This window comes from Netta rufina (assembly GCF_964035555.1).
Source record: "Netta rufina genome assembly, chromosome: 4".
In the NCBI taxonomy this organism is placed as follows: domain Eukaryota; kingdom Metazoa; phylum Chordata; class Aves; order Anseriformes; family Anatidae; genus Netta; species Netta rufina.
Window position 1 is genome coordinate 45,052,761 of NC_140127.1, and position 24,763 is coordinate 45,077,523.

A 24,763-nucleotide genomic window follows, 5' to 3' on the forward strand; every position below is an offset into this window, starting at 1 on the left:
TTAGGACTGGGTTAAACTAGGTGTTTCAACCCTTAAGCAGACCTAAATCTTCTAGCTTTGTATGAAAAACATCCACCTTTGCAAAAGACCATAGTTCTGCTCCTTCGTCACGCTACTAAAATTGTTGACCAGGACAAATGATGCTGTTATTTCAACACCTGACTGCAAACACAAAGTTCTCCTTGCAAGTGGCACCAGAGGATATGGCCTAAGGAATTAGTTGTTGCAGCCTGTGGTACAGACTACCAGGCAGGTATTGGAAAACCCAGCTCCCCAACAGCTGAGCTGTCACAACCCGATGCTGGCAACCTCTTACAATCAGCAGAGAAGCTGCTGCCCACTCCCTTCACCCTGACCAAGCTCCTCCAGGGCAGCTTTTAAGCTCCAAAGCGGTATTTTGTGACAGGCCGCCTGCACCACCAAAACAGGGGACAGAGAGAGAAACAGAATATAGAGTTGCAGAGAATTTTAGAGAACTGCCTGAACCCCTGCCGCAGCAGATGAGCATCTCAGGCAGCTAACCCACGCAGCATGCTCCGAAACCAGGCCTCCCACGCCTGCCCCACTCGAGCCATTCAGGCATCCCGCAGATCAGGTCCCAAGTCTCTGACGTGCCCCAGCTCCTCCTTCCAATAACCCCGTTCACATGACCAGCCCCTGCACATCCCAGCCTCCATGTGACACCCGTATCGTTAAGATTCTGAGAAGCAAAGCACGTGGAATTACACTGGCCATTAAGCTCACTGTAGCTTCAAACGAGACTGCATTTAGGGGCTGTCCTTAATTACCGAATTTATGAAGACAGAGCAATTTATTTTGCCACGTACCTCACCAAAACCTCCGAAGTATTCCCTTATTTTCTCTTCGGGTGTGTCTGGAGATAAGCCCCCAACAAAAATCTTTTTGACGGGTTCTTTTGTTTTCATGGCTTTAGCTCTTTTAGGATCAATGACCTTCCCATTCAGCTTGTGTTCTTTCTGGTCCATGACCTGGGGAAAATTCAAACAAGACCTTATTCACAGTTCAAGCTAAACGTTTCACTGCGGTTTTGAGCAAGGCTCAGCTAATTCATACTTGAGCTTTGGTAATGCTAGCACTTCAGTTGCAATATTTTTATTCCAATGATTATCTGTTCCACAAACCCAAACAGTTCCTTGATTTTGATCACTGTCTGCTGACACAGACGGTTCTGCTAAAGCCTTTAAGGAATAACCTGCAGCCACTTATCGCCCAAGGAACTACAGACGTAACATTTCCTAGAAAGCACTGCACAATCCCCTCCTCCCCTCCTCACGCCTCATAAAGGAAAGAAGGGTTTCATCTGCTGCTCCCGGCCACTGCAGCACGACTAAGACAGTATGGGAAAAGAACATCCCCATTTGCAGACTCCAATTTAAGGTGCCGTTTGATTATATTAACTCTACCTTATCGACGCTCTCCGATTCTTTGAAGAGCACAAAGCCGAAGCCTCTCGATCGCCCAGTGATGGGGTCTAACTTCAGAGTGCAGTCTACCACTTCCCCGAATTTAGAGAAGTAGTCCTTCAGGTCTTTCTTTGTAGTGTCCCAGCTGAGGCCGCCAATGAACATCTTCCTGCAGAGACAAGAAGGTCAGCCCGTTAAGACACTTCACCTAAGATCCCAGGCCATCAAGCTTTATGTGCTCGGCTACCTCACGTGAGGAGTAGCAGGGCTTTATCAGTGACACCGCAGGCGGCCCTGCACTTTTCGACACGCTGCTGGAACGATCCTGGCCAGAACAGATAGAGGCTTGCAGGCTTGCAGCAGCTCTGCGCAACCTTCCGCTGCAGTTGTTTATGTCGCTGCCCCAAGAAGCCACAAGGAGCGATGCGAAGCTGTACTGCTACCTCCTTGCAACCCCGTCGCTACTGGCCCACAGGCTTAACCCACACAGGTCTCTGTGAAGCCCCCCACAGCTGTTTGTGAAGCAGATGCAGGACCGATATGTGTGTAAGGCAGCCCGGGTACCCAGGAGCACTGACACACTCGCCTGGAATGCACGCATGCCAGCATGAGTACACCAGAAAACAAATAAAAAAAGTGTAGTCGAGTCTGCTCTCCCAGAAAGGCGTAAAAAAGTTAAGCATTGGATGCTCAAAGCTAACTTTTCCTCCCTAAAACGGGATATAAACAGCTGGCATAATCCAAACCAATCCCCAGAACAACTTCCCTACAGACTGTTTACAGGAGCAGCGCCGCTGGGCAAACGGGTGTGAAAGGTAGCTTTAGTCATGACTTGTGATTATACAAGCATGCTGGAAGCTTGGATCCAAACCATGACCGTCTGGAAACAGCCGTGTGGCACAAAAAGCTCAGGCACCACTGAAGGAAATGCTTGACGACTTGCATCAACTGAAAATCAAGCCAACGAGCGCAGGAACGCAATGCCCCAGCCATCAGGCACGAGGCTGATGCTCTCATTCGGGGAGGATTCGTTCTGCGATGATCTCTTCTAATGCTGATAAAGAAGATTTCGTGACAGGCTCAGAACCGAAAGATACGATCCACTGAGATGTGTCAAAACGTTTTCTCCACAGCTCTGCCGACGTATTTCACAATGCCATGCACCGTTTTCGGCTGACCTGCGCGAGCACCCAGGCGCGCTTCCATCTCCTGCACGTGCCGCACGCACGCGGCCATCCCTGCTCCCACAGGTCCAGCCCTCCCAAACCCAGGCTGCTCGTCTGAACTCACCCCAAGCCTCGTTAACCGGCTGTGCTCTTATGAAACAAACAGGAAGGCTCAGCCTCTGACAATCGTCTCGAACCTCCAGACGCAGCAGGCTTCTGAAGCTTCATCTGTTTCCATGTAAAGTTTTTCCGTCTATCAACAGGAGCACCCATTCCCCTACCTTTATTCACCTCTCCCGTTAGCTCCAGCTCTCTTTCTCCAAAAAGCACTGGCTGCCCCACCTCGGTGACCTCTTCCTGTTTTGGGGAGTGACATGAACAAACGAACCGTGCTGGTAAAACAGCAGCCTCCGACCTGCAGGGTCCAGTCACCCTTAGAAAGCCTGGCATCATTACCAGTCGTCCTGTTTGTTGTCGTGTTTTTTCTAAGCAGCAAAGCACAACACACGCCGAGGGTGCAGCATCGTGTTTCTGACACATGGGAGACACTGACACTGGAGCAGTTCCTGCAGAACGTACACGGGCTACGTGCCATAGGAAACATCCCTCTTACAGCTGTCAGCAGAGCAATTCACACAAACTACAACACCCTGCGAGACCCAAACCAGGAGTTTGAAACTCACGCCCTTCTGAAGGATTTTCCCAGCACCGTGCAAAAACTGAATATGTGACTGCAGTCACAGAGCAGCAAAACCTAACTGCTTCAGCTTTCTGCTACAGCAAAAGTTTTTCAGCTCCACTGCAAAACTGAGGCCAAAGCCAGGCTACGAAACCCACAGGACCACAAATGACGATTACGAGCCGTGCCACCGTACTGCCAAAAGCTAGCAAAACACGCGTCCTTCCCAAACCACGGCTTGGCTGGTCCAAGTCACATCAGCGCATGTTTTCCCAAAACAGAAGGGCACTGGCCAAGCTTCCAAGCTTCGGACGTAGCTAAACTGAGCATACACTGAAGCAGTGGCTGGCTGTGGCCCTTCTCCAGCTGCCTGATAGGGATGTTTCCCAGCAGCTGCCAACTCTGGGATAGCTGAAGTACAAGGACTGCACCTGGGAAAACTTGAGGGTGCACTCTGTTGCTGGAAATCCCGTCTCCAATTCCTAACGTAAAGGAATCATAACATAAAGGGATCATACCTCCACCCAGCACCTGCTGAGGGCACGCTGTCCTCCCTCTGCCTCCCAGAGCTGTCAAGAACAGTTTCCCACACAGCGTTACCAACAAGTGGCAGATCAGACACTGCTCTCTCACGGGCTGTTAGGCTGAACTCACCTACAGGCTGAGGCACCCCACAGCGTGCTCAGTGCCCCGCATCCCCACAGGGACAACTGAGGGGCTGCGCTGACTCAAAAACAAGCACACGTCCTCATGCAACCCTTGGATAGGCAAAGGCAGAACAAATACGAAAACGGTGACAGAATTAAAGCGAGGCACTTAATGTAGGAAGCAGTGAGGGTAACATCCAGGCTCCCTCGAGCACCGGGAAGACGCTCAACACACACCGCGTCCCCGCGCTGTCAGCAGCACCCGGGTTTATTACAGAAGGCAAGTCCTGACAGGACACACGCAGCTACTGCTCCTTTAGCCAGTTTTTTTCGTATTTTCTGCCTTGAAAAATCACTTTTGCCTCGCAAGCTCCCGCCTCAGATTGCGCCAGGAGCGCCACACGCAGTGCAGCCCCCAAACCCACAGCCCCCAGCCCCACAGCCCCTGCCCCTCTTTTTACAGGCGATGGCCGAGGCTGGCTCGCAGCCTGGCGCCCCCCCGGCGCCGCTCCCGCCCCGCTCACCCCTCGTCCTCCTCGTTCTTGCTGGCGTCGATCTTGGCTCCCTCCGACTCGCCCCCGCCGCCGCCTCCAGCCCCGTCGGCGCCCCCCGCGCCGGCCCCCGCCAGCCCCTCGGGCTGCTCCGCCTGCTCGGCCGGGCCGCCCCCGCCGCCGGCCGCGTCCAGGGCGAACTGCTGCTCCGACATGGCGCCCGCCCCGCTGGCGGCCCCCAGCCCGAGCCGTCCGCCCGCCGCCCTCTCGTCTTAATGGCGCCGCCGCCGACCCAGCCTAAAATGGCGGGCGGAAGGAGCCCCGCGCGGCGCCGCGCCACGTGACGCCATGGCGGCGGCGCCCGGCCCGCCTCAGGGAGCCCTGAGGGGAACGGGGAGAGGAGGACGGCTGCAAAAACGCTCACGGCCGGTGGAGGGTGGGTTCTAGAGGATACCGTGCCCTGCGAGGGCAGGGAAGCACCGCCTTCAGCCCTCAGTCCCCTTCCCTCAGTCCCAAACACGAGTTGGGTCTGAGGGAGAACAGTTGGAGCTTCAGCTCTTGCCACCTCCTAAAGACAAAGCCTCCTCCACTGCCACAACAGCTCAGAAGCAGGCTCCTCCTTTTAAACACGTGAGATGGGTACTACTCCCCTCCTCTAAACACTAATTAGGTCAACAACTCTTCTCCATCCTTACTTTTTCTTAAAACAGCAGCTGCAGTGCACCTGTGTGCACACCCACCTTTATCCACCTGTCCAGCACTGCTCCTGCCCCTCCACAGAAGGAAAAAAAAAATCAGGTTATACATAACCACACGCACCTCACTCCACAGCCAACGTCAGGACCACGTTCACTTGGGGAAGCGTTTATTAGAGAATCCTCTAACATGAAATTATACAAATAAAAGTTTGTATAAACACACGTCCACGTTGTGTCATAACATGAATGGCAAAAAGAAAGTAAAAACCATAAAAGAAAACTAGCCGGCCGCTATATACAGTTGGACACAGTTGTGTCGTACACTAAAAGTCTTTTACAAAATAGTCATTTCCTCTCACGAAGACCACCCTCCGCTCGCACACAATGCTCTGCAAGATGGCTTTGCTGCAGCATCTCCACCTAAAAAACCAAGACAAAATGCATGTCAGAACTCCGCAAGGTACTACAAGAATCGTTAAAAGGTCCATTTTCATGAACTGCTTTAAGTCTTCTATATATTCCTTTCGTCACTGTTAAAGATCATATGCATATTTCCTAAGGTAACACAAGGTTTTGTTACCCGTCAAAAATTTGTCTTCCCAAATCTAGCCACTTGGCCTATTCAGGAAGCTGTTCCAGAACTACACATATCCCAATTTTATGGTCAATCAGGCTCTGAATCAGGTTTTCCAGTGGAAACACCACTAAGAAGGGGTTTCCCAATCACATGTTTATCCGCCTCAGCAGCAGCTGCGCAAAGGCAAATCAGATCTCATTTTACTTCCAACAGTCCACGTGCATATGATCTTTAATGTCTTTCCAGATTTAAAAGTTCGTTTTGGTTTGCAGATTTCACTATTAGCTATAAAAAGAAAAAAGCAAGCATTAAATCTTAAACAATGCACACTTAAAATGAGGTTCCACAATTGAAATACAACACTAAACAGAAGACCAAATGATTAAGCTGTAAAGGCATTTATGTACTTTAACTCCTGTAAAAAACCATTTAAGTTAAGACACTTAAATCTCCAAAAAGATTAAAAAAAGAAGCCAAAGTCTGAAGTTTTCCACTTTAATCTTTACGCTGGTACATGAAGTTGGAAGAGACCATACCACAGGACAGCGTTTTCTGGTGTATGCCTTGCGCTCTGCCTGCAACGTGCGACCCCAGAGATAGACGTGGTCAGGGTGACACACGGCCTGCAATGAAGTTCCCGCTGGCGGGTACAAACAAGGTATAATGTCAGAGTTAGAAGACAACATTCTTGTTTTCCTTAAGTTGTACCCATTTCAGTACTTTACCTGTTAATACTTCTAATAAGTTTAATTATTCCTCTAGACCACCTGGTACACAACACAGAACAGAAAAACTCTTATGTTTTTCTGAAGTACTAAAGAAGATAAAGTCACATTTTTACAAAGTTAAAGATCTATAGACACGGTAGGCAAAGCTGGTTTTAAAAAAAAGTATTTTAAGTTAACAAAAAAGTTTAATTAAAGAAAAAGTCACGCTACGCAAGATTTTACTCTTCATTTGTCTATTGATCTTTAAATTAGATTAGGCATACTTAGAGTGGACCTCGCACTCATGTACACACCTGTTTCCTCAAGGACTAGGTACTGCCTTAGTATGGCTGGTAGTTGTTTTGGTGATTGCCGCCACCACGGGATGCTTTTCCATACGTGCTTTGCTGACCTGAACATGAAAACAAAGGGGGAAATGCCATGAAAATTAACATCCTCCTCATCCATCTCTCGTCCTCCCGTACAGGCCACCACCCCAGAGAGGTCTACTCTTTCTCAAGCCATGCTGCCTTTGGAGTAAGATCCATTTCAAGATCCATGCAATTGTTATCTTGAAGGAGATTTAAATTATTTACCACTGTAATCTGTGTATCCCGGCCCATATCCATAATTGGGATAGTTGTACCCGGAGTAGTCATATCCTCCATAGCCACTGTAGCTTTGATCACTGTAAGCGCTATTGTAGTTTCCATATCCTTGATCATAATAGTTATTAAATCCTTGATTCCAGTTTTGTCCCTGACCTGAAAACAAACATACGATTTGTTAAGTTGGCTAACTTCTCACTCCTCTTGTAGGGCACTTTTACTTGCAATTTTTCAGTGCCAAAACTCTTACTTCCAAGAACCCTCTTGCCTACCAACACAGGAAAAATCATTTCCTAAAAAAAATTGATTGCTTTCAGATGGCTACCAGAGATGTGTTTTAAGACACCATCAGCCATGAAAACGTTAGGAGAAAGAGCACGCAAGCCCTGCTCATAAACAATCCAGCAGAAAACAAAGAAAACAAAACAAAGCCAAGGCATGTACAACAGCAGCGCATACCATAACCCTTCTCTTTTTACAACAATTAAATGAACCAAGTTTTAACACACGAAAGACTTTAATGCATTACTTGGGGCTGCTTGACTTTAGAAACCTGACATGCAACAACCCACAACTGCTGGCTTGTCTCCCCTTTCCAAGGGATAGCAAATGACTGCCCCTTTAACCAGCATGATTTCTCACCCAGAAGAAGACCAACAGTGCATCTCTTCACACAAAAGGACTACTGCACATTGCATTGAGCTAGACCATGGAAAGTAGGTCTAAAAAATATCCTGCATCTCACTTGCTCTTCGACTGCTTCAATGCAAGCCAAGATTTGCTAGCTTCCAAAAACTATTACAACCACCAAAATTCAATCTACCAGATTTACTAAGAGATTTCTTCTTGAACACAAGTTCCACATACAACCCAAAAACTGTACATAGCTGTGAACACCTTGATCTTCAATACATGTACAAGAATTCCAGTATCCAAACTACTCACCCCGTCCACGCCCCCTTCCACCACCTCGTCCACCAGAAGCATTGCTTTTTCCTCCTTTCTGTTGCTGCTGCTGTTGCCTGTACACCTCTTTGGGCTGTGCTACTTTGATCTCACACTGTTAAGACAGAAATCCTTATGCTCAGAAAGGATATCAAGACTCTTCTGTCAGCTGCTTTCAGGGAAGCCAACAGAGTGCCTGTGTCACAAGCTTGCAAAGACAGCATCCCTACCTTGCCTGAACCAATTTGATGGTATCTGCTTTCTAGTAGCTTCTTGACTGGCTCTTCATCCGTGTATGTAATAAAGCAGAAACCCCTCCTTTCGTTCGTCTTGGTGTCCATGGGAAGCTCAATGTTCTCAATCTGAAATTACAAGTACGTGTCAATTACATGCCATCTGCAACCAACTTTTTGTGCTAACAGAACTATTTATCAGTCCAACACCCATGCTTAAAAAGAGCTTTCAGTTATCTCACTAGTTTTAGCAGTAATAACTAGTTGCACTCATAATGGTGCGATTACCTGACCATGGTCAGGACCACCTGCTACAGACATTCAGCTGCAGGGTCAGAAGGTTGCATCAGGGGAACTACTACAGCTACAGCTGTAACAGCTACTGACAGCTGCAGCTAGCCTACCACACCAGTGGGAGCTATTGATGGATGCAGACTTTTCACAACTGCAGAGAGGGATGCTTTCTTATTTTAAGGAGAGACCCTGCTCACTCTTAAAACAGGGACAGCGCTCACTTGAAAGCTTTTCGTCAGCACACTGCTCCCCCGTACCTCGCCAAAAGCACCGAAGTACTCCTTGATCTGTTCTTCCGACGTATCCGGGCTCAGCCCACCAACAAACACCTTTTTGGGCGGCTCCTTCCCCTTGAGGGCTTTTGCTCTCTTGGGGTCTATCAGCTTCCCGTCCAGCTTGTGCTCCTTCAGCTCCAGCACCTAAGGGAAGAAGATCCCAGTGGGGTGGCAGCCGCTGCGCCCCATCCCGCTGGGTATGGGGCAGATGAGCAGCCTGGGCGCCGTGCCCGCCCCACACACCTTCTCCACGCTGGCTGCGTCCTTGAAGAGCACGAAGCCGAAGCCGCGGGAGCGCCCGGTCACCGGGTCGGTCTTGATGGTGCAGTCCACGACCTCTCCGAAGCGCGACAGGTACTCGGTCAGGTCCTTCTTGCTGGTGTCCCAGCTCAGCCCGCCGATGAACATCTTCCTGCGGGGACCGAGGGGGCGGGCTTAATGCGGGCACCCCGCGCTCCCATTGGCTACCCCGGACGTCGCCCCGCCTGATTGACACCCGCGGCCCCGCCCCCTCCGGTATAGCCCCGCCCCTCCCCGCCAGGCCCCGCCCCCGTCCCCACAACGCCCCCCCCCCGCGTGAGGCGGGAGGGCCGTGAGGGGAGGGGGGGGGGGGGGCGCTGCTACCGGCGGCCGCCGTCCCCCCGCCCGTACCCGTCGTCCTGCTGGTTCTTGCTGGCGTTGATCTTGGAGCCCTCGGCGAACTCCTCGGGGCCGCCGCTCATCTCGGGGGCGTCCTCCATGGCGGGGGGGCTGCAGCGAGGGGGGAGAGGCTCGGCGGAGACCCGCTCGGCGCGCAAAATGGCGGCGGAAGAGAGCCGGGCGCCGCCCGCCCCGCCCTTATATAGCCGCGGCGCCAGCCAATCAGCGCCGCCCGCCGCCCGCCGCCCAACAGCGCCCCCCGGCGGCGGCCGCCCGCATCGCACCCCCCGCGCCCCGCTCCCCGCGCCCCGCTCCCCGCCGCCGCCATGGGCGTGCTGGCGGTGCCGGCCGGGGTGCGCGCCATCCTGCTGGACGTGGAGGGCACCACCACCCCCATCGCCTTCGTCAAGGTGCACCACGGGGCTGCGGGCTCCCAGGGGGATGGGGGCGTGGAGAGGATTAGGGGGGGTGCAGGGGGACGGGGGGGGGTTGGGGGGTTTGGGGGGTTTGGGGTTTTTGGGGGGTTTTGGGGGGGGGGGGGTAGTGATTTAGGGGGTTTTGGGGGGGTTTAGTGATTTAGGGGGGTTTGAGGGGTTTTGGGGGGTTAAGTGGTTTTGGGGGGTTTTAGCGATTTGGGTGCGTTTGGGGGTTTTGGGGGGTTTGGGGGGTTTTAGCGGTTTGGGGGGTTTTGGGGATTTTAAGTGGTTTTGGTGGGTTTGGGGGTTTGGGGGGTTTTAGGGGTTTGGCTGGGTTTTAGCAATGTTGGGGGGTTTGGGGGTTTTAGTGGTTGGGGTGGGTTTGGGGGGTTTTAGCAATGTGGGAACGGTTTGGGGGTTTTGGGGGCTTTAAGTGATTTTGGTGGGTTTTAGCGATGTGAGTGGGTTTGGGGGGTTTTAAGTGATTTTGCTGTTTTTTAGTGATTTGGGTGGGTTTGGGGGTTTTGGGGGTTTTAGTGGTTTGGGTGGGTTTTAGCAATGTGTGTGGGTTTGGGGGGTTTAAGTGGTTTTGGGGTGTTTTAGCGGTTTGGGGGGGTTTGTGGGTTTTGGGGGGTTAAGTGTTTTTGGGGTGTTTTAGCGGTTTGGGGGGGTTTGTGGGTTTGGGGGGGTTAAGTGGTTTTGGGGGGTTTCAGCGATATGGGGAGGTTTGGGGGATTTGGGGGGTTAAGTGATTTTGGTGGGTTTTAGCGGTTTGCAGAGGTTTGGGGGGTTGTGGGTTTTGGGGGGTTTAAGAGGATTTGGTAGGTTTTAGCAATATGGGTGGGTTTCGAGGGGTGTTAAGTGATTTCAGTGGGTTTTAGTGGTTTGGGCGGGTTTTAGCGATGTGGGTGGGTTTGGGGGGTTTTGGGTGGTTTTGGTGGGTGTTAGTGATTTTGGTGGGTTTTAGCAATGTGGATGGGTTTTGGGGGCTTGGGGGTTTTAAGTGGTTTTGGTGGGTTTGGGAGGTTTTAGGGGTTTTAAGTGATTAGGGTGGGTTTGGGGGGCTTTGGGGGCTTTGGGGGTTTTAAGTGATTTGGGTGGGTTTTAAGTGATTTTGGTGGTTTTTAGTGGTTTGGGTGGGTTTGGGGGGATTTAAGTGATTTTGGGGAGTTTTAGCGATATGGGGAGGTTTGGGGGGTTTTGGGGGGTTTAAGTGATTTCGGTGGGTTTTAGCAATGTGGGGGGGGGTTGGGTGCTTTTGGTGGGTTTTAGCGATGTGGGTGGGTTTGGGGGATTTGAAGTGATTTGGGTGGGTTTTAGCAATGTGGGTGGATTTGGGGTTTTTAGTGATTTGGGCGGGTTTTATCAATTTGAGGGGGGTTTGGTTGATGGGGGGGTTGGTGATACGGGAGCTTTTTGGCTGTTTGGAGCGGCTCAGCGGTTGTGGGCTTTAGCAGTTTGGGCAGATTTTGGTGCTCGGGGTGGTTTGGGGGGGGGGTTAAGTGTGGGTCTTATTGGTTTGGGCGGGTTTGGGAGGTTGTGAGAGATTTTGGAGGGTTTCAGCAGCGTGGGTGCGTTTGGGGGGATCTTAGCATTGTGTCTGCCCGGGCGTATTTTCGGGCTGAGGGCGCGGTGTGCCAGCAGGAGACCTTGTTCCCCTACGTGAGGGACAACGTGGGGGCCTACCTGCGCGCCCACTGGGAGGAGGAGGAGTGCCAGCGGGACGTGGGGCTGCTGAGGAAGCAGGTGGGGCCGCCACACGCCGCGCCGTGCCCCTGCCACATGTGGCACGAGGCCACGGGTCCCCCCCCACCCCAAAAACCCGTCCCCCCCCCACCCTTCTGCTTCGCCTCCCCGCAGGCCCAGGAGGACGCCGGGCTGGAGGGGGCCGTGCCGATCCCGGTGGAGAGCGGGAACGGGGACGAGGAGCTGGAGAGGGTGATCCAGGCTGTGGTGGACAACGTGCTGTGGCAGATGGCCCTGGACAGGAAGAGCACGGCGCTCAAGCAGCTGCAGGGGCACATCTGGCGGGCGGCCTACACCACGGGGCAGGTGAAAGGAGAGTGAGTAGCCCCGAGGAACAGCTCTGCGGGCGCTGGGTGCCTGTGGGCGGTGAAACGCAGCCCTGCTGGGCTTAATCTGAGCCCTGAGTTGCGATTGTGTCTTGGAGTGAGCCCACAACGAGGCGGGATGGCAGTGACCTCGGCTGCCTGGGGGTGAGGTCCCTCCAGCTGTTCCCTTCCTGCGTTGCCGCTTTCCTGGGCATTTTCTGCCTTTCCACATCTTACTGCCTTCGGGCTCTTCTTTACGGCTCAGCCCCAACACCAGGGTGCAGAAGTAGGGACCACTGGAGTTAAGGCCAATCTCCGTGTTTATGCCCAAAGATACTACGCATTAAAACTACACATTTCAGATTCCTCAGGAAGCAAAATAAACCCTTATGTTCATGAAGTGTTTTCTCAAGGCGAGAATGAGGAAGAGTAGCTCAACCAAAAATGTAAACGTCCACCAGAGAAAGCAGCACAAAACAGAACAGTGAGTCAAGAGGCACAGCCATCCTGAGGTTTCTTTTATAAACAGGGAGAATTATCTCAAAGTGGCCCAAAATCTGTGGGTTTAGCTTTGCTGCCTGGCAGCATCCAAGGAGTGAGGTTTGCAAGTGCTGTACAGCAGCCTCGCAATATTTTCATCTGGTACCAGACAGCCCTAATAAGTAGCCATAAAAAAAGTGAACAAGTTGGGTTTTTTTATTTTATTTCTTGAATAGACAACACAGCAAGGCAGTGACCATATGGCTGAGAAATCGGAGAGGAAGGGGCCAGCTGGTTGCCACAAGGCTGCACAGCTCTCCATCCCGCACCTCCTTGTGCATCTGTTGGGAGTCCCAACTCCTCAGGCCCTTTAAAACAAAGTCCCTTTTGGGAACAGTGCTCAAGGTGTGTCCTCAGGTGTCTCTGGCTTTGTCCTCACCTCCCGCCCTGTTCTGCTTCAGAGTCTTCGAGGACGTGGTGCCAGCCATCAGGAAGTGGAGGGAAGCCGGCATGAAGGTCTACATCTACTCCTCGGGCAGCGTCGAAGCCCAGAAGCTTCTGTTCGGATACTCTACAGAAGGTGATATCCTAGAGGTAGATAACCTTATCGTCTTCCCTGCAGCTTCTCCGCCTGCAGAGCAGTCCCCTCCCAGGACTGCTCTTGCTGTAACGCTTTTGTCAGCCAAGTTTTGGATGGAAAAAATCTGAAACCTGTGCCATACAAATCCCCTCTGCCTGGGGCAGTCCCTGCTGGGACAAGTCCTGCAGGAAAAAAAAAAAAAACAAAAAACAGGCTGAGCAGTGAGGCTGAATCTGCCGTCACTGCAGCAGGAAGGAGAGGAATCACCGCTCAGCAGCGAGCTGTAGCTCTGCTCTTTGCAGCGTCCAGCAACTGCCTCGGTTTTCCTCTCGTCTTCCAGCTCTTCGATGGCCACTTTGATACCAAAATAGGCCCCAAGGTAGAAAGCGAGAGCTACCGGAGGATCGCCGCAAGTATCGGATGCGCCACTAACAACATCCTCTTCCTGACCGACGTCCCTCGAGGTAGGCGGCCTGCCAGCCCCTCTGGCTCTCACGGGAGGGGGGCACCGGCTGGGCACACGCTGCCACCCTGTCACGAGCGCCCCATAAACCCTGCAGACCACCTCACGTCTGGGGCATCCACCTGGCCGCTGCCAGGCTCCTTCCTTCAGCTCAAACAGCAGCAGGATAGCACTGAGAGAAAATAGGTCAGGTAGGAAACCTGCCCTTGCCCCAGGAAGCAAGGAGAGAATCTTACAGCAGAGCCTTTGCTGAAGCTGTTGGTGTGCCCCATTTACCAACGGGGTCAGTAGTTCTCTTGGCCCTGCTTGGCTTCCCCTGGGAACAGACAATGTCTGCTGCCACGTGGCGTGCCCAGTGCTGGGTGCTGTCTGCCGCTCACGTTGCACACAGCAGCAGGAAAATGTAGATCCCAGCTCCATCCCCTCGCCTTACGCCACAGCTGCAGTCGCCCACAGGAGGTCAGCCAGGAGCCGCTCAGTCTCCAGAGCCCTGCAGCGCCACGTGCAAACACGGCTCTGTCAGGCTCAGCCTCCGAGAATACATTTTAGGGGCTCTCCATGCCTTAAGGGCCCTCGTGTGGAGAAGGCCCTGAGCACATCTCCACGCTCCCACTCTCTGTTTCAGAAGCCAACGCGGCCGAGGAAGCGGACACGCACGTGGCTGTGGTGATCAGGCCTGGCAACGCAGGACTGACGGACGATGAGAAATCCTATTACAGCCTCATCTCGTCCTTCACTGAACTTTTCCTGCCTTCCTCCACTTAGGGAGAGCAGCGCGCGCAGAAAAGAAAAGGCTGTGCTCCCGCTGAATTGTCCTCGTGTAACTTTAGGTGATAACTGTCCTTAATCAGAATTTACTATCAAACCCACGTCATGTATCGGACCCACGGCTAGTGCAGGTATGGATGGGAAGTACGGTGTGGGGTTCCTTGTGCAGGACATTTTGGCTGCCACGCAGGAAGCCAGCCCTTGGCGCAGGCAAGCTCTTTAGACCAGGAGTGACTTAAATCTTGGCTGCAGCCACCCACAGCAGGTCCTAGGTACAGAACAGCATGCCTGGCGTCGGGGTGCTGCTCAAACAGCCAGCCCGGAGACCAAAGCAGAGCAAATAGTAAAAATTACATTCCTTAAAAACTAAATCCTGGAGCCACCCCACGCTGCTGCCGGGCGGTGCTGGGCTGCAGGATCTCACCAGCTGAGCCCAGACAGCCGCTTGGCTGCGGTTCTGAAGCCTCTCCCTTGGTGCTAACTGGGGGGCTCCTCAGAGGTGGCACCACGCGGCATAGCAGGGCTCAGCTGTGAGCAGCCCTTGGCAAACAGCTGCTGTCGAGGGCCATATCCTGCTGTATTTAAGGAGAATCAACCCCCAGATCTTTTCACCCACCCTACCTAAAATCGTGCCAATCTATAGCAGTGGTCATGGAGCTTTTCCTCACGTAGCCAATAAAAACACATCTTTGCTTTCTGTGTTTACTGTTCCAGTGTTTAGCCTTGCTATCTATCATCAGTGAGCCCAGCACCTACAGGCAATTGTTTTAGTGCTTTATTTTTTTTAATACTTTGTTTTTTTCTTCTGCTTTCGCCACCCCTGGTCTGTTGATTTCAGCAGGGACTTGGTGAGAGCCGCGACAAGGTTAAGCCGTGCAGTGGCAGGGGCACTTGCTGCTTACTCTGTGGCTGCACTGGAGGTTGCCCTCGTGGCTCTGGCAACAAAATGGCCAGGGCAGACTAGCAAATAAGTGCGTGCCGCCTCCCCGAGCCCTGCTGCACATCCACAGCTGTCCCTGCTGAGGCTGCGGCGTGGAGAACGAGCAAGAAAAGCACTGGGGGAGGAAGCCACCTCATCCCAGCACTGCCCTTCTGACGCTCGTGGTGGCAGCTCTGAGTCCGACTGCCTCTCTGGGCTGCGGGATCTTCCTCGTAGAGAGAGCCTGCTAATTAGCAGCCTTACAATCAGCGTGCCTGCATGGCTGAATAGTCCCTGGCTTTGTGGAGTGTTGATCTGCATCGTGATGGTGTGAACACGTTCTGTTTTGCCTTTGCCCTCATAAAGCTATGCATGGGATAGGGGACAAAAATAAAACTCACTTTCTCCATAAAAGCACTTTATTTAGTGGTCGTGTTTCGGTGTATATCGCTTGTCATCGAGTCGTACTGAAATGTGCTTTTAGAAATACAGTAAGAAATGTACAGAGTTATCACCAAAAACCTGAAGTTCAGCTTGGATTGCATATAGGAAAAGGAAAAACGAATCACAAACATCATCTCATGTTTTCCTTGTTAAAATTATTACAAAATATAAAATGATAAACTGAAAGTAGTAATTGGTATAGGAAAAAAACCCTACAGTGGACTATTTACAGTAAAACACACTTAAAGCACTGCTCTGTGCTCCCTCTGCATCCCGTGTGGCGGGGGACGACACGCAGCCTCAGCGCCTCCCTCCCTGAGCGTGGCTTTTGGCCCAAGGAAGATCAAGGAGGGGGCTGGCTGAACTCTTCCCTTTATGCTGGTTTAGACACAAGTTTTTTTTGGCCATTTCTCTGTACCGGATTGGGCCCTGACCTCTGCAGAGCACTCTATGGCCTCATGCCCTTCCCGTTTCTGCCCGAAACGCCATGGGATGGTCAGAGCTCACCTTCAGACGCCTCTCGTCACCATCTTTTCCTGCAGGGGCGATGAGATGCCCTGTGTCAGCTCAGACAGGAGAGACTGAGGGAAATGGAAAACATCTCCCATCCATCCCCTGCCTGGCCAACCCAGCAGCCTTCCCAGGCTCAGGGGTTTTCGGATACAGGCTTTGGGTTCCTGCTTTCTCTTTGCCCACAGACCATCTTGGTTGTAGGAAGTTTCTTGTTGTTATATTTCCCTCAGCCTTTGAATTCAAGCTCCACCTGGAGGGCACAGCAAAGCTGCTCTTGCTTTCGGTGACTCAGCTCTGAGAAAAGGTCCAGTTAGCTCCATGTCCCCAGGGAGGGAGAGGCACGCGTGGTTGTGCGGGTTCCATCCAGCACCTGCCATCCTCAGGCTGAGGCCCCCAGCCCCCAGGACAGCACTGCCTCCAAGCACCTAGCAAGTCCTCTCAGGAAAACTGGCCACGTGGAGAGGTCTGGATCCCACGCAGGGCTGAAGTGTGTCTGAAGTTTGACTTCTAAGTGCATAAGGACCGAAAAAAAGCAAACAACCAGCCACCCTCTGCCCCATAAAATCCACCTGCAGTGATTCCCTTTGCACTGCAGGCAAGCTGAGTCTTGAACACAAGGTTTTTCCCCCTTTGCGAACAACCCAAAAAAAAAAAAAAGCTTTTAAAACATGACACGATATGTAGTGGATACACTAAACACTTAAAAGAGCAGCCTCTTCTGGGTCATCTTCAGAGCATACAGCCGTTCCCATCGTACTTCAGCACCTTGCTTCCATCGGTCCCCACCGTGGTGTCCACACACCGCACCTTGCACAGCGCCCTCGGGCCTGGGCACCGCAGTCCTCCCTGCTGCCAGGACACCTGGTGGCAGCGTGGTGTCACCCAGCCCCGCCGTGCCCTCAGCTCCTTCCCAGGATGGAGGAAAGGCCCCACCTGCTCACCAGCAGCACCAGTCCCTTTGGGTTGGATTTCCAGTCCAGAAGATACAGCCACTGTTCTTACGCTCCCAGGTCGCGCCTGTCAGCTCAGCAGCCGAGAAAACAACGCAGTAAGACATGAAAAGTGCAGCCACATCTGAAGCCCCTGTGCCCAGAGAGGTTTGTTTCCTTCATCTCCTTTGCAGGAGCCGTGCCCACCTCGGAAGGGCATTGCGAGGACTGGCCTTGAACATCTTCAGCATCAAGAGCGCGACAGAGCTGCTGGCAAAGTCCCTGGCAGCACGGATCAAACACCTCGTGCTCTCTGGCACTGCGGCTCAGAGAGAACCCTCTTTCCAGCAGGCAGCTGCTTTTGTGTGGCTCTTCATGAGGCAGCCACTCTCCGAGCCCTTTGGCAATACGATCATGATTGCACGTGGAAAACAAACTCATCAAAACAAGTGTAAATGAGGTCATGTCGAACCATGGGACCGCGCCTGCCTCCCTCCCCCCTGCCAGAGGACGGGCTACACCTGATCTGTCTGGTACTCGGAGGCTTCCGACAAGCTCTCAGAAAAGCTCAGAAAGTTTTCCTGGTACTCGGAGCAAACGATCTCGAATCTGTAGTGCCTGAACTCCACCGCAAACGTGCCGAAGTAGCACAGGAAGCACATCACCAGGCCCCACTGGATCCTGGCAGCGTGCATGTGGATGCCCTGAGCCATCAGGATGAAATCTGGAAGAGGCAAGTCAAGGAAAACATCCTGGAACATGCCTGTGGGAGCAGAGATACCAGCCAGGATGGGAGAAAGCCAACAGGAAGATAATAAAATGTTGACCATCAGAGCCACCAGGCTGACAGCTGAGAAGCAGCCCATCAGAGAAGCAGTGCATCCCTGTAAAACAGAGGTGGCAAAACCAACAAGGAGAGTCGGATGCCACCATACCCAGCTTGCCACAGAGCAGGCCCAAAGGATACAGAGCACCACGCAGAGGGTGATGCTGGCCGACAGGGCGACGCGCGGGATCCCCACTTTCCGTCCCTCGTTCTTCAGGTTGATCTTGAGGGTGAGGGCAGACTGGATCCAGCACGCCAGAGTCCCAAAGCCAAAGGTCAGCGATGTACCCACGTTGTGGATCTCCTCATCGTTGGAAAGCTGGGAGGAAACAGAACAGTGACTGCCTGGACCAAACAGGAACCATCTGCTAGCTACCCTGGGTTGCTGCCGGGGTGGGACAGAGGAGATTGAACCAACCTCTCCTCCCTACCCTGTTTGTGTTTGTTTGTTTGTTTGTTTTTTCCCCTCCAGAAAGGGCAGGTTCAAATGATGGTAGATACAAAAATAGGATAGAGCTGTTTGTCCCAAGGCAGCCTGCACCACACGGGGCTTGTAGCCTTCACCTCCCTCCAAAACATCCCATCTGTAATTTTCTAGCAATGTGACTTAACGCCACATTCAGCTCTGCAGTCAGGCAGGGAAAAACACAGACTAAAATCTCATTACCATATGCTTTCATGGGTTGGCACAAGATCTAAGAAAGAACACAGCTAACAAGGAGTGGATTATTAGTCCAAAAATTTATAATCATGACTGACTCAAAATATCCACTCTTCAAGAACGAGCATTTGCTCTGAGGGGGAGAAAAAAGGAACAAGATGTTGGAACTGTTTCCTTGTGCCTAGTCCCCACAATAAAGATGTCCTTCTCACACCTAGATGTGGTTCTTACGAAGGCCTCGCAGCTCCTGCCTGGGGATCTCTCACAAAAAAAGCAAACCCATAAGTTTTTGGCTTGGGATGTGGAGTTAGAAAGAGGTCCAGAATCACCAAGTGAGCTCACACCTCATTCAAAAACAAAGACAAAAAAGAGAAAACTGTGTGGATGACACAACGTTCCAGCAATTGCTCCGCAACCCAAACAGCTGCTCACCCCTCACAGGACGGGCATTTTTCCCTCTATCAGCAGGAAAGCCAGCTCCCTTCCTACAGAGGCAGTTGAAAATCTGCAGCCCTGACCATTCCCAGTTCCCGGCAGCTGGGGCCCTGTACCTGCCTCCCGGGAAGAGGCAGGGCATCAGGACAGTGGCAGGACAGGGACACCCACACATCCCACTGGCTGTACCGCCTTGATTTTCACTGCAGCCCTGACAGACACAGCCTGGTGATGCCGGTGGATGCCCCACCGAGCAGGCTGTGGAGCTGACAGCTCGATTGTTTGTAATGATTGTGTTGCGGAACGGATGGGGAATTACAGGGACCTCAGCCAGGCCCCCATCACACCAGGGGGACAGGCAGCATTTCTCTGCCACATCCCTCTTGTGGCCAGTCTGAGGAGAAGCAGGAGATGGATTTCACCAACATAGCTTGGGGTGAAGGACATTAAGCTGCCTGCCAGCTCTGCGCGGGCCGCTGTGCATCTGCTAGCACAGATGCAGCTGCAAACTTCCAGCTCAGTCTGATTACCCGCGGCCATCTGCACCAAACCCCAGGGCTCAGGAGGTTCAGGAGGCTCCTTGCACCAGCTCTCAGCAGGTCAAGCATGTGTGAAATACATGAAAAATCGTGTCCCTTCATCTCCACGCATCGCCGGAGCCCCTTTAGGGGCAGGCAGAGGTGGCAGAGCGGGTACCAGGAGGGCTGGGGTGCAGCCAGGCATGTGTAATTCAAGGAGCCGGGCAAATCCTCTCAGCCTGCAGGAGCTCACGGCGCAGACCCATACCTGAAAGTTGCCCAGTAAGGTCATCCCAAACGAGGCCAAGCACAGTGCCACCAGGCCGCTGACGTTCAGCCACGGGTTCAGCACCTTCGGCTTCAGCTGGATGAAGCGCAGGACAGCGACGACAAGTGCTGAGGAAGGAAGAGAGGAGGCGAGGTGGCTCGCTCGGTGTGGCCTCCCTGCACTGAGCAGGAGGTGCCACCAACATCTGTCCCATACAGGGAAAACCAAAGAAGTGTCCCATATAGGGAAAAGATAAGTGCAAGTGCTACTAAAGAACAGCAATTCCAAGTTAAAATAATGACTTATTGGCCCGTTTAAGTTTGGGATCATTTCTTCAAAATAAGTCAAAGTGTAGGTAATAAACAGTTTTAAGGGCCTAATGCAGGTATCTTTTGCCAGCGTTTGTACATTTCAGGTACTCCTTCTGTTCGTGATGCTTCACTCTGACATCTGCTGCTGGAAAAAGCCAGTCAGCTTGGATTGTTTCAGTGATGGATTTTGGGAAGAGGTGGGGGGGGAAGAGTCTGGCACAGGCAATATTTTGCACAGTCAGTTTCTGCACTTCCCAGCATCCCCATGCCATTATCTCACATGTGCAGCAAATACCAGAAATCCAACACACAGTGAAAAACAGTCACAATTGATTCAAGGCTGAGATAATTAAAAATATGAGGATAAATCAGAAACCAATACATCTCAAAGCATCCAGCCTCATGCTGTCTTTCTACAGCAGAAGACAAAACAATCCTGGCTTAATCAGTAGCAATCACAGCTTAAAAGATTTCACATCAGCCTACCCAAGAACAATACATCTCGGATACTACTTATGTCCCAGTGACTTCTCACAACCCATTTTGAGAGAGAAAGAAGCATTCTCCTTGTGGTTCCTACCTAGAAATGCTGCCATGTTCATGACTTGGCTAAACACGCAGCTCGCAGGAGGAGCGTCACCTGCAATACTTTGAAAACACAAAGCACGTTGTTGTAACTCCGGGGTGGCAGAGACGCACAAATAACAGCTGTTAATCAGAGCAGAAATTGGGAGGAAATCACGCACTCACCTTATGTAAGGTGGTCTTTTGGAACCAGGCTGCCTACGAGACAGAAGTGCACAGGAACCAAGATTCAAGATTTTCTTTCCCATTTAGCTTTTATCGTTTAATTATCATGTAGAAACAACTAATTGAGAGTAAAACCCACAGCCACCTCTTACCTCTCCGGTACATTTAGTGCAATAATTTTGTTATCTTCCACTGCTATAAAGTACCTGTCGAAAACAAAGAAGATGAAAACCTCATTCTGGTTTCTATTCCCAATACCACCCCAATCACCCAGAGAGTGCCTCAGAGCACACTGGCACCAGGTCAGGCAAAATCAGGAGCTGCCAGAGGCAAACCCTTCCCTCTGCCTAAGCAGGCAGTTTTGCTCTCTCTTTTCGCAGCCCCGCTGTGTGCCTGTCTTTGTGCTACACCTGTTTTGCATGGCCGGGTGGAGAATCAGGGTCACTGAACTGAGCTGGATTAAAGATAACCACCCAGGGAAACGTTTTCATTTTTAATCTGAAGCCTTGGATTCATCACGTTCACTCTGCTCCCACACAAAAGCTGTTTTACCAGCAGTAGGGCTCAGACGAGCAGCTTAAGCTGCCCCTGCTGCTGAAAAACAACGTCCACCAACGTGTGGCTGAAGCCATCACCTACGATACAGCCCCCTCGGGCTGAGCACCACTGCTGATCCCACACTGCCCCCGGATTGATGCTGCACTTGTCTGCCTGCGTGCCCGGGGAGCGCCCAGCTCAGGGGGACGCACGCCTCGTGCCTTTTGTTAAGAAGGGCTGGCGAGAAAGCAAGGCATCAGCACGAAGCTGCCGATGGGCCATCCATATGGGGCCACATTTGGACTCTGCGCCCCAAAGTGGGGCCCGAGCGCTCCTCCCAGAGCCCTGCTGAGTCATTTACTGGAAAGGGAAGGGGAACAGCTCTGTTTGTGCCTCTTGGTTTTCAGGCGGCTCCCAGCAGCACATGCCAAGAGGAAGGCAAGGTCAGGAGCTTGGCTCAGGGAGCACAAAACCTCAAAGAAACACATGTGCTCCTCCACACACTGGCCCCTGCCCCTACTGCGCGTCTTTCCTGCCCCCCAGCAACTCGAGGACAAAGAAACCTCAAAAGACTTCCTACTGGGACGCAGCCCACACCGCAGCAGCTCTTCAGGCTGCCCTGGGCTATCTCGCTATCTCAAATAACCAGAGAGGTAACTTACACTATCCATAATCCGGCCGATGTAAACAGGGTGAACACAAGAGGCAAAAACATCCACACGCTGCATTTCTTCCCGTCCATACCTGCTAGAAACAAAGCACAAAGTAAAAACAAAGGGAAGAGGGCAGAGGCACCCTGCTCCTTCACCCCCCCCCGTGCTGAAAGCAGCAAGAGCACCCAGCTGAAGGCACCACAGGTGCTGAAGCACCCCGAGATCAACCTCCTTAGGTTGAGCCTGGAGTGCGGCAGGGAGACTTTCGGACGCGCCTATGGAGCCGGGGTGGTTTTCCAGGTGTTTTCCTTCGGCAGCTCGCACAAGGTCACTCCGGCAGCCAAGCACAAACACCGGCACCACAGCGCTGCCGGGAGGAGGCACAAGAAACGGGACCAGGTCCTGGTGTGTCGGTGCTGTGCAGGGCAGATGCCGCACACACCGCCTGGGAGGAAGCACTCATCCCGCAGGCAAGGTCCCGCTGGATGAGGATCTGAGACCACGGGGCTGTCCCTGCAGCACACGCGATCCAGGAACGCCGTGGTGCCCTCCGACACCCAGCCCGATACCTCCTCGTGCTCCGCCGTCCTCTGCCAGCGCTCCTCCATGCACCAGGGACACAAACCGAAAGTGAAGGACACGAGGCTCCCTGCTCCAGCGCCTGCTTTCCCTCCCCTAGAGCAGCAGCAGCAGCAGCATGTCAGTGGTGCCGCCTTCCCTGCACCCTGCGCATCGCCTGCTGGGGGCACAGAGCTGCACCGGGGGGCTTGCTGCACCCCGAGCCTCAAGCATGGATAAACCACACACCACGTAGATGGCAGGAAAGCTATCCGACGAGTTCCCCCCCAGCCCGGGAGCAGGAAGAACTGCACGCAGAGAGCACAAAGCCACGCAAGCACTACGTACGTCAGTATAAAAGGCAGGCAGCCCCGGCGTGCGCACAGATCCCGGTCACGGTGCAGCAGCCCAGAAGGAATCGGCTGTGCGGGTGGGCTGGGTTCCCCCACCCACCCCATCTCTGCTCCTCGCCCCCCCTGAAGGACACACAAAGCTCTGGGCAGGGCGGCTTCCCCCCGGCCCCTGCTGCAGCAGCCGCGGCTGCTCTGCGAGCGGTGCCCTTGCCTTGTTCTCCTGCAGCCCATAAATCCGCAGCGGCATCCTGAGGCAGGTGGCAGCGTCCCTGCCACAGCCTGGCAGCACGGTTCCGAAATGCTGGTGCCCCGTAGGTGCAGCTGAGCTCCTCGATCCCGTCCTGGCCGCAGGGGAGCAGGCAGGCAGATGTTAGCTCCCATCACAGCCCTCATTTATTCTGAGGTAATTGCTGCTATCCGCTTTCTACTGCGGCGGTTGGACTACAGCGAGGTAACACAGCTCTTTCAGCTCGGAGACAGCAGGTCTTGTTACTCTTCCCCCTCAGGAAGGTACAAAGGATTCGTGTTCGCAATAAAAGCAAACACCAGAAAGAGCACTTGTCTTCATTAACGGGTTACCACAGCTCCTCACGTGCCAGCGTGCCTCCCTCCCACGGCATCACAGCCTTCCTGAGCTACTTCAGCATTGTCTGCCGCGGGGAGAGGGAGGTGGCACGGGGCTGGGAGGCTGGGTGGCAGGGAGACTGCGCTCCACGACTGGGGGAGGACGTCGCTGCCATCCAAGCCCTCCAGACAGGCTCCGTGTCGAGGCAGGGGCACGCATACCCTCTGCTGCACCCACCAAGGGAGCGCTCGCAGGCAGTGGGTGGAGCAGACACCTTCTGATGCCCTCCATCCTCATGTCCCACACGTGCCCAGAGAAGTTCAGCCGTTCCCGCATGCACAGAGGATGGTTTAAAACCACCTGGACACGGCTCCTCAGCTCCCCACCGCGTTATCGGGGTGCAGAAATGCCTACACACCCTACACACCACCTCACCTCCTTCCCGAGGCTGGCCCGCACCAACCCCACCTAGGGGTGCCAAATCCGAGCACCCCAAATCCAAGCACCACTCCAGCCATCTCCGTAGGCCTGTATTTTCCCAAATAAACACATTTGGGAGGTGTCTGCGAACCGCACACACCCGCTGCTCTTCTGCTTTTTGAAGCCTGCAGAGAAGGAAAGCCTCCGGCAACCAACAGACCCTGTGGTGCCACAGACTCCCTCCCAGGGCTGCCACAGCCTCGTGTTGGCACCACAGCCGTGCTCTGGGCATCCCCTGACACACCTCGCCCGTCCTCAGGCTGCTTGTGCCCACAACCACGGATGGAGGACGAGGCAGACGCGGCCACCTCGGCAGCGGCGCGGTTTGGCTCTATGGAGCCGGTGTGTTTCGAGGGCCCGTCCACAAGTGGCACAGGGATATGATGATGATGATAATGGTGATGATGGTGATGATGATGATGATGGTGGTGGTGGTGATGATGGTGGTGATGATGATGATGATGACAAGCCGCAGCAGATGCCTGCATGCCCCGGCACCAGGCCACGGCGCATTTCGGAGAGCGGCGGCGCAGCCAAAAGCAGGGGGATGAAGGCGGTGGCCGCCCGCACCCCGCACCCCTGCCAGGCAGAGCGGCGGCTCTCTGTCGCGACACTGTCGCGATGGGAAGCAGCCCTGCCACTTTCTCGCCCATTTCACGAGCTGCCGACCCCATGCAGCGGGGGCCTGGGGGCCGGCCGAGCGCCGGTGCCCGCGGCGGGCAGAGGGGCGGACACCCGGCACCCCCCGACCCCTCAGCGCTGTCCCCTCGGGCTCCTACCTGGGGAGAGGGCGGCGGCGGCTCCGTCCCCGGCCCAGGCTGGGAGGGAGGCAGGGAAAGAGGCAGGGAAGAAGGCAGGGAGGGAAGCAGGGAGGGAAGGAGGGGGCCGGGCTGGTGCCGTCC

The 24,763-nt window shown here is 53.5% G+C and overlaps 4 protein-coding genes across 9 annotated transcripts in view; 1 reads left to right on the forward strand and 3 right to left on the reverse strand.

Moving 5' to 3' along the window:
- HNRNPD (heterogeneous nuclear ribonucleoprotein D) overlaps positions 1–4,696 on the reverse strand; it is an 8,638-nt gene extending 3,942 nt beyond the window's left edge. The window contains exons 1-3 of one of the 2 annotated variants that reach the window (XR_014618348.1): positions 4,441–4,696; positions 1,425–1,593; positions 828–989 (exon numbers count right to left, since the gene is read on the reverse strand). Coding sequence is in view for 1 of the 2 variants with exons in the window: in XM_084285497.1 (XP_084141623.1) it covers positions 828–989; positions 1,425–1,593; positions 4,441–4,622 (513 nt within the window). In the remaining variant the exon portion in view is untranslated. The remainder of the gene's footprint in view (positions 1–827; positions 990–1,424; positions 1,594–4,440) is intronic. The other variant, XM_084285497.1, reaches the window with a different exon arrangement.
- Positions 4,697–5,255: 559 nt separating this feature from the next.
- HNRNPDL (heterogeneous nuclear ribonucleoprotein D like) lies at positions 5,256–9,543 on the reverse strand. 2 transcript variants are annotated; one of them, XM_084286731.1, is made up of 8 exons: positions 9,396–9,543; positions 8,988–9,156; positions 8,727–8,888; positions 8,173–8,304; positions 7,943–8,057; positions 6,986–7,153; positions 6,704–6,801; positions 5,256–5,525 (listed from the first exon to the last, which is right to left on the reverse strand). In XM_084286731.1, the coding sequence occupies exons 1-7, from the start codon at positions 9,482–9,484 to the stop codon at positions 6,731–6,733; spliced, it is 906 nt and encodes a 301-aa protein (XP_084142857.1). In that variant the 5' UTR covers positions 9,485–9,543; the 3' UTR covers positions 5,256–5,525; positions 6,704–6,730. The 2 variants fall into 2 exon arrangements, with proteins under 2 accessions (XP_084142857.1, XP_084142858.1); XM_084286732.1 differs by lacking the exon at positions 5,256–5,525 and adding an exon at positions 5,532–6,322.
- Positions 9,544–9,663: 120 nt separating this feature from the next.
- ENOPH1 (enolase-phosphatase 1) lies at positions 9,664–15,451 on the forward strand. Of its 2 annotated transcripts, XM_084286672.1 has the most exons (6): positions 9,664–9,793; positions 11,444–11,545; positions 11,660–11,862; positions 12,792–12,924; positions 13,251–13,374; positions 13,999–15,449. In XM_084286672.1, exons 1-6 carry the CDS (start codon positions 9,710–9,712, stop codon positions 14,136–14,138), a joined length of 786 nt encoding a protein of 261 aa, XP_084142798.1. In that variant the 5' UTR covers positions 9,664–9,709; the 3' UTR covers positions 14,139–15,449. The 2 variants fall into 2 exon arrangements, with proteins under 2 accessions (XP_084142798.1, XP_084142799.1); XM_084286673.1 differs by lacking the exon at positions 11,444–11,545 and having other exon boundaries at positions 9,696–9,793; positions 13,999–15,451.
- A 44-nt stretch (positions 15,452–15,495) lies between these two features.
- TMEM150C (transmembrane protein 150C) lies at positions 15,496–24,669 on the reverse strand. Of its 3 annotated transcripts, none has more exons than XM_084286676.1 (8): positions 22,812–22,900; positions 21,915–21,996; positions 20,868–20,921; positions 20,716–20,748; positions 20,546–20,613; positions 19,655–19,782; positions 17,914–18,091; positions 15,496–17,670 (listed from the first exon to the last, which is right to left on the reverse strand). In XM_084286676.1, the coding sequence occupies exons 2-8, from the start codon at positions 21,992–21,994 to the stop codon at positions 17,462–17,464; spliced, it is 750 nt and encodes a 249-aa protein (XP_084142802.1). In that variant the 5' UTR covers positions 21,995–21,996; positions 22,812–22,900; the 3' UTR covers positions 15,496–17,461. The 3 variants fall into 3 exon arrangements, with proteins under 3 accessions (XP_084142802.1, XP_084142800.1, XP_084142801.1); XM_084286674.1 differs by lacking the exon at positions 22,812–22,900 and adding an exon at positions 24,641–24,669 and having other exon boundaries at positions 15,497–17,670; XM_084286675.1 differs by lacking the exon at positions 22,812–22,900 and adding an exon at positions 22,475–22,700 and having other exon boundaries at positions 15,497–17,670.
- Positions 24,670–24,763: the final 94 nt, after the last annotated feature.

Bases quoted from the DNA above. Each gene is read 5' to 3' on its own strand.
- TMEM150C (XM_084286676.1), bottom strand. From the start codon at position 21,994: ATGGACGGGAAGAAATGCAGCGTGTGGATGTTTTTGCCTCTTGTGTTC. The intron at 19,783-20,545 runs GTAGGAACCACA...TTCCTTCCTCAG, and splicing joins GAACATGGCAGCATTTCTAG to CACTTGTCGTCGCTGTCCTG. The intron at 17,671-17,913 runs GTATCCTTTGGG...TGCCTCTTCCAG, and splicing joins CACCCTCTGCGTGGTGCTCT to ATTTCATCCTGATGGCTCAG.
- HNRNPDL (XM_084286731.1), bottom strand. From the start codon at position 9,484: ATGGAGGACGCCCCCGAGATGAGCGGCGGCCCCGAGGAGTTCGCCGAG. The intron at 8,058-8,172 runs GTAGGGATGCTG...CTGTCTTAACAG, and splicing joins ATCAAATTGGTTCAGGCAAG to TGTGAGATCAAAGTAGCACA. The intron at 6,802-6,985 runs GTAAATAATTTA...TTTCATGTTCAG, and splicing joins GGGATACACAGATTACAGTG to GTCAGCAAAGCACGTATGGA.
- ENOPH1 (XM_084286672.1), top strand. From the start codon at position 9,710: ATGGGCGTGCTGGCGGTGCCGGCCGGGGTGCGCGCCATCCTGCTGGAC. The intron at 11,546-11,659 runs GTGGGGCCGCCA...GCCTCCCCGCAG, and splicing joins TGGGGCTGCTGAGGAAGCAG to GCCCAGGAGGACGCCGGGCT. The intron at 13,375-13,998 runs GTAGGCGGCCTG...TCTCTGTTTCAG, and splicing joins CCTGACCGACGTCCCTCGAG to AAGCCAACGCGGCCGAGGAA.